At 50.8% G+C, this 7,473-nt stretch overlaps 1 protein-coding gene across 1 annotated transcript in view; it reads left to right on the top strand.

Moving 5' to 3' along the window:
- Positions 1 to 1,476: 1,476 nt before the first annotated feature.
- The window catches only part of ZYX (zyxin), a 30,494-nt gene continuing 24,497 nt past the window's right edge, over positions 1,477 to 7,473 (top strand). Inside the window, 2 exon segments of the mRNA XM_028712164.2 lie at positions 1,477 to 1,527; positions 1,529 to 1,859. Coding sequence (XP_028567997.2) covers positions 1,492 to 1,527; positions 1,529 to 1,859 — 367 coding nt within the window. The 5' untranslated portion in view covers positions 1,477 to 1,491.

Here is a 7,473-nt window from a genome sequence, read left to right as displayed (position 1 = left end):
AACAGAAATCGTGCTCCGGCGGCGCGGCGGCAGCAGGAGGCCCCATTAGCTAAAGTGGTGCTTCAGGTTAAGAACAGTTTCAGCTTAAGAACAGACCTCTGGAACGAATTAAGTACCTAACCCGAGGTACCACTGTATAGAAATGCAGACCTCACAGACTCCATCAGCTAAAATTAAAGAGACAGCATTGAATAGGTGAATTCTTCGTAGGGGAAAAAATGAATCTATACCTAAGGGGGTCCCAGAAGCAATCCACAAATAGGGAATTGGAAAGAGACGACGTCTTGTGGGCTGCAGTCCAGGATGGAGAAACACCGCAGATATATTCGGAGAACTGTATCCCTCCCACCCCACCCCCCTTTGTGGCCCTCATGTCAGGAGACCTCCATCATTCCCGATGCTTTTGAATGGCGCCATTCAAGTTAGGAAGGGAGTTCCTATTGTACCCTGAACTCGCACTCCAGGCTAGAGAAGACAAGAAGAACACACACACACACAAACAAACAAACAAACCCCATGCTGGGTCATGATAACACTGGGTTTTTTGTATGTGGAAAGAACAAACTTCCTCACAGTTTTCTAAGAGGAAATTCTGAGTCAGATGCTAGCGTTGCAGCTGGTTGGGGCAGGGAGGGGAGGGAGTGGGTGGGTGGGTGGTTGGAGGAGAAGCCAAGGCAGACCCTGACTCATCAAGAACAGCTTTTTGGAGGGGGGGGCGCGCCTCCAAAGGAAATGAAGTCATTCCTAGAGGGAGAAAGGGAGTGAGGCTGCTGGAGGCGAACTCAAGATGTGCATTAAGGGGGGAAAACACACCCAGAGTCAAGGTGGTTTTGGAGAAAGGGTGAGGGGAAGAGATCAGCAAAAGTATGAAGGAAACCATAAACCTCACCAGGGCCTTGAGCTGAGGGCCGTGGGGGGGGGGGACAGGGGCCACGAAAAGGGCTGGGGGAGGAATGAAACACCTAAGGCTGGCCAGAGAAACGGAGACGCATTAACCTGTGTGCTGCCGCCTTTCCCATTCCTTCCGGGCTGCAATCTTAACGCATCCTTAAACTACTGAACTCTCGTCTCGAGGCTTCCTTCTCAGCAGTTTTTTAGGCTTAGGGCGCTAACGTGGCGAACTTTCACCTACTGGGAAAAACACTCAACAGATCCTCAATGGGGGATCGAGTAGAACACCAGGCCTATGGCCGCTTTACCGGGGGCTAGTGAACTCGGGGAGGCGGGCGCCGCTTACTTCCGAGGAAGCCCAAGGAGGAGGGCGTTGCGCACGCGGCTAGTCTTAGGAGGCGGCCCCCACACCGCATCGGGCCGCCGGGCCCCACAGAGCAAAAACATGCCCCGGCTCGGACTCATCGAGGGGCTGCAGCCTTTGGGGAGGAGAGGAAGCCCCCTCCTCCTTTTCTGCGTGGTCGCCGGCAGCCTCCCCTCCTTGCCACATTCCCCGATGAGTGAGCTCAGCTGTTCGCTCCGAGCAGCCTCTCTCCTTTTATGGTCAAACAACTTGGGCAGAGCGAGGCTCCCTTAAAAAAAAAAGAAAAGAAAAAGTTGCGATCAGCTCGGAAGTGTCGGGGCTACAGCAGCTCCTTTTTCCTCCGCCCCCTCCGAGCTTCTTCAACACCCCTTCTTGGCAAAGGCAGCTCCAGAAAGTTGCGCGCGGGCCAGGCGAGCACAACCCTCCTGGCCGCGGGGAGGAGTCGCGAGGAGAGGCTGCGATCCTCAGCTGCAGCAGCAGCAGCGCGCACAGTCCTCGTTCAGGTCCCCCGGGGATCCCAGAGCAGCTCCCTTTCTCTGCGCCCTAAAGCTGCGCCACCCGCCGCCGCCGCGGCTCCTGCTGGGACCAGACCATTGCCCTCTAGGTAAGGCTGCCTTCTCCTTGGAGAAGAAACCTTCCGGGCTTCACTTCCACCTCCCCACCCTCCGGAAACTCTACCGCGGTTTCAAGAGCTCTTAAAACGTGTGCCTCGTGTTCGAAGGGAGGGCTAGCTGCCCCTACCTCCTCGGAGGCACCGGCGGGCCGGATGGATTCTCGCGCGGGCCACTTTTGCGCACATCCCCGTTGCAACGCGGGGCTTGGCTGAGTGCGCGTAAAAGTTTACGCGCGCCTAAAGTTGCAGCGCCGGAGGCATTTGGGAAAAGGGCGAGAAACTAGGGGCACGTTTCCTCGAGAGTGCCCTGGATCGCGGGGCCGGGGGGGTTTACTCTCGAGGAAGACTAGGATCGCGTTAGGGTGGTGGTGGGGAAACGCTCCCTTGGGCAAGAGATTTGCAGGATTGCCGAGCGCCCCTCCTCCTCCTCCTCCTCGGGGGAAACCGTGACGAGGCGCGCCGCGCCGTTGCCGTCCGGTCTCTCTGGCGAGCCCCCCTCCCCTCCTGAAGGGAAATACCTCCGGCAGTCTCCTCCTTTCTCTTGTTAAAGGGTTGGCAGCGGCTGAAAGCGGAGAAGCGGCCTGGGAGTTGCTCCCTGCCTGCTTTGGAGCCGCAGGAAGGGGTGTGCGCCCGCCTCGGCCCGGAGCGTTTTTCCAGATGTTTTGAGTCGAAGTAGCGGGAAGAATCCGCAAGGTTCGGCAGCGGGGAGGGGGCGACGCAACTGGTGCGATATGTCGGCGCCCTTTACAGGGGGGCTGGCTGGCTGGATCCAGACTTCTAGTCCGCTTCTTTTCGGCCAGACTTTTCCCCTACTTTCAGCAAAGAAAAGGGGTGTGGACGTGTCAGCCGCTTGTATTAGACTGAGTATAGGCCGCAATGTTACTTCTATACACGCGCGTTCGCCAGCTTATTACGGTATACATAAGAAAGTACTTTTTACTGCTTTTTGATCACAAAGCAGAAAAGGAGAAGCGCTGAGATCCCTAGAAACAGTGGATCCCTGCAGGCGCGTGGGGGCGGGGTGGGGAGAGGGAAATAATGGTATAGCAGGAATCTTTGCATCCTGTTCGTGAGCTGCTTGGGTGTTTGCCAAGCTAGCACTGGAGAACCTCTCTGTTCAGAAGCAGTCTACCTTTAAATGCCAAATGGTGTGCACAGCCCACAGGAGAAGGCTGGTGCATTTATTCACACTTTACAGAACTTAATTCAGCAGCCCCTGCTTCAGAGAGGACGCTGGAGGAAACGTGGTTTGATCCAGCAAAAGGGACTCTTGCCTTGGGGTGATCCTGGACAACCTTATCGGTTTATAAGCTCAGCCAGTGAGTTTGCACATTATGGGAGAACTGGAGTTATTTCAAGCAACCATCACAGCCTTTGGAAAACAGAGCTGAGAGTTTGCTGCGTTAATTTCTCAAAGTTCTGGTATGACTCTCCATATATATGTGTGTGAGATGGTTGGACAGTGTTCTCGAAGCTACCAGCATGAGTTTGACCAAACTGCGGGAGGCAGTGGAAGACAGGAGTGCCTGGCGTGCTCTGGTCCATGGGATAACAAAGAGTCGGACACGACTAAACAACAAATATTTTCTACATCAGTGGAAGATCATGTCAGTCTTTTCATTGGACAGACACAGAAATGATACGCACTGGGTTTTCCTTCAGAACAATCAGTATGCAATAACAGAAAGAGGTGTGGTCTAGGGTTGGGAGAGATGTTGCTGGCTGACTTTTAACGGTGCTCCGACTAGCTAGTTTCACTTCCCTGCTGGCCATAGTTCATGAGCTGCCTTTATGCCTCAAATACTAAAATGTTAGGCCGTGTTAAACAGACCTGCTAAATTTAGGACGTATGTGTGGGCTGCATCTCTTTAGGGTTAGATGAATGCACAAACCTGCCCAGTTCATCATCTGATTCTAGGGTAGGCCTGCTATTATTTAAGACACACCAGCCAAGCTGCTAGACCACAACGTTTACTATGTCTTAAAATAAGAGCCAAACAGGAAACTCCTGACTCCACCCAGATTCTTTAATTAAGCCCAGTGCCACCTAGTGACTAAACTATATGATGGCACATACACACACATACCTGCCTAACCTGTGACCCACCAATCGTAGCACAACACACCAGCCATTATTTGTGGCTTATGGGCTTATAGAAATTAGAAGGGAACTTGGTGCTCATCTACTCCAACCCTGCTCAGGGCAAGATCTGAGATCTGATGATGAAGGGCAAGGCAGACATTTCTTGTGTATTTCCAGAGCCTCATTGGGAATGGCAGAAGCCAAAAGATCTATATGGCCATTATATACAGTCAGCAGAACCAAGCGATAAAGCTTTTTGCAGGACTGTGAAACTTAATGCACTGCAGGTAGTACGATGGCATTTCTGAATTCCTCCTGAGAAAACCCTCCTGCACTTAGACAGCTAGCACAGAAGGGAAGGCTAGGCTGAACACTGCTGTTTTTCTAGGCTTAGAGCGCTACCATCAAAGAGCATTCCACCCACTGCCTGAAATGGTGCAGCCCATGAAAAGCTTCACCGTTTGTTTCTGCTCAGTGTATAAACTGGCTCCCGGTCAACGTTCCTCCCCTCTGTCAGAATTCACTCTGCACCAGCTCACACGAGCCTGGTGTTAATCCCTTTATTGAGTGGCCTACAATAGCCAGATTATATCATAATTTGTAGTTAACAGGGCTCGTCCATCATGCCACTGATTGCATAGTCCCCAGAAAGTTTCTGCAGGAAATCTCACACTTAATAGGCAACAGTTTATTTGCTAAAATGTTCCTTATCCTACAGGGATGCAGCCCTACAGTTCCTAACTGTTGTTTCCCCGGTGGCTGTTTAATTGCAGAAGGTTCAGTGTGTGGGTGCCAGTTGATTTGACTGCGTGCCTAAATCACCGAGATGCACTTTGAGAACTGCGTGCAGCACTAATGTCTCGCAACCAATGAAACTGATCTGTAGAAAACACAGCTTGAAAAAAGAGACAGCGCATGTATTTTTGTAAACTAGGAAATCTATAATAATAATATAAAAAGAGATGCACTGTGAGATTATAGTTAACCGGCAGAAACTGAGGTGGGCGATATTGTCAGACTTCTTGCCCTGCAACACCCCAGGCAGAAATACTTGGATTGTGAACATATCGTGAATGTTTTATTTAAAATGTGTTTTAACCTTTCCAGCAGCTCCTAGTGACCACCACCGACAATAAACAACATATATGCAATCTGACATTTCACGTTAAATACTACACGTGCACCTACAAACAGGTATTCCCTTTACAATGGGCCAACTAGAGGAACACCTGGTTTAACTAGTCTTCAAATCCTCACAATAGAAATGGTCTGGTGTGGTTTCCTGTGGATAGAATTCTCTAAGGAAGGTGCCACCACTAAGAAAGCCCCGCTCTTTGCAGCTGCAATCGGCCTCTAATGCAGTAATCTTGGGGATTTCACTTGCATCTTTGGGAAGCGTTAGAACATGGCCATAGGAATAAATGTTTCTTGAGCATAGGCTGCTTAAGAATGATTCTCTCCCTAAAGCAGCCTTCCCCTACCTGGTGTCCTCCAGATCCTGTTAGACTACAGTTCCCATCATCCCTGATCACTGGCCGTGCCTACTGGGGCTGATGGGAGTTGGAGTCCAACCAGCATCTGGAAGGCACTAGGCTGCCGTCCCAAGAACATTGTCAGGGCCATCTCTGCTTATTGGCAACAGCTTGGCTGCTTTACACCCCAATCCCTCTCAAATAACTGCAAGATGAGGTAGTGCAGGAGCTGTCCTAGAGTCCAGGAACGTCTTTTTCCCTCTGGGCAAACTTGAAAACTCGTTGGGGCATGCCCCAGTCTTTCCTGTCCATGTGAACAGTGGGTGTGTTGCCTGCATCTCATAGCTCTCCCTTTTGGTTTCTGATAGGCGATACACATGTCTTGAGTTGTGTCCAAGTGTTTCTCAATGGCTCCCATATCTGGATTCTTTGAAACCCTGTTCGGCTCCCTTTTCATCTGCGGACACTCCATTTCAAGTGTCACTTAAGGAACTGGCTGCAAATCATAAGAAGGAGTGTTGACTTCTCTTGGGTTGGAGCTGGGGATGAGGTCACTAGCAAGGGAGAGAAAGAGTAAGATGAGCAGGGCAGCTGCTGGAGAGCAAGTGGGGAAACTGGGTTGTCTTGAGGTTGAGGAGATGGGAACAGCTGCCCGGTCTATGCAATTCAGTGTCTCCGTGGGGCAGCTGACTCTCTTGCCTTCGAAACCATGTTGTGCTCTTCCATTTTTTCCTCCTTTTGGTTAATGCACCAAATACAAGCTGCAAATTTAAGATAACCAAAACCTTTTGCCTTTAAACCAGCAAAGGGATTTTTTTTAAAAAATCACTTGAGATTGAGGTGGGCTGGCCTGAACTCTCACCAAGGGCAGAATGTAGCAGGAAGCTGCCGAATCCTGGGAAAGTCAGAAGGCCTAATGGGAAAGTCCTGTGTGGGAAACAAGGTATCCTGGTGCATTTCTTTGTGATGGGATTTTATGCTGGAGAGATTTGGCAGGCTCCAGAGTAGGCTGGTTCCAGTCTCGCCACATGTAGAAGATGCCCATGGACTCATCAGTAAATTCTGCCTTCACCTGCGGTCCAAGCGGAAGCTTTCAGTGATGTCCTTCGAGGCCTTGGAGTTGCCTTCCCACAACTTGGTGCCCTGCAGATGTCATTGGACTACAAATCCCATCATCCCTGAGCAGTGGCTGTCCTGACAGGGGATGATGGGAGTTGGGCACCAAGTGTGTTTGTTTGTTTATAAAATTATTGACACACCCATATCATAAAATATTTTTTGGGAGGTTATTAAAAGGGGTGGTGGCAAAGCACAATTAGAAGCAATAGAGACAGTCATTAAAGTGACCAGCAAATTAAACAGCTGCAAAGGGACTCCTGAAAATCTGAAAGGAGGGTGCCCGTTCTCTCTCTGCTGGAAGCGTGTTCCACAGCTTGGGCCTGGCGACACAAAATACTTATAGAACACACTCATAGAATCATAAAGTTGGAAGGAATCCCAAGGATCATCTAGTCCAACCCCTGGAATGTAGGAATATGCAGCTGTCCCATATAGGGATTGGACCTTGGTATTATCAGTACTGTGCTCTAACCAACTGAGCTATGTCTTGAAGTGGAGGCCAGTTGGGCCTTGGGACAGCTCAGTCGGTAGAGCACGAGACTCTTAATTTCAGGGTTGTGGGTTTGAGCCCCACATCGGGCAAAAGATCCCTGCATTGCAGTGGGTTGGACCACTAGATCAGGCATCCCCAAACTCGGCCCTCCAGGTGTTTTGGGACTACAACTCCCATCATCCTTAGCTAACAGGACCAGTGGTCAGGGCTGATGGGAATTGTAGTCCCAAAACACCTGGAGGGCCGAGTTTGGCAATTCCTGCACTAGATGAAGCTCGTGGCCGCTTCCAACTTCGCAACTCTGTGAATCGCAGTGATTCAACTGGGAGGTTATAGGGAAGGACTGCACTGGAGGAGGTCAGGAAGGGTCTTGTATGATGTTGGGACACCCCCCCCCCCCAGGCGGCGATAGGCTTCCTGTTGCGTTTTGTTTGGGGC

The sequence above is a fragment of the Podarcis muralis genome, chromosome 17, assembly GCF_964188315.1.
Source record: "Podarcis muralis chromosome 17, rPodMur119.hap1.1, whole genome shotgun sequence".
NCBI classification, from domain to species: domain Eukaryota; kingdom Metazoa; phylum Chordata; class Lepidosauria; order Squamata; family Lacertidae; genus Podarcis; species Podarcis muralis.
This window is presented reverse-complemented; position numbering and strand designations above follow the sequence as displayed.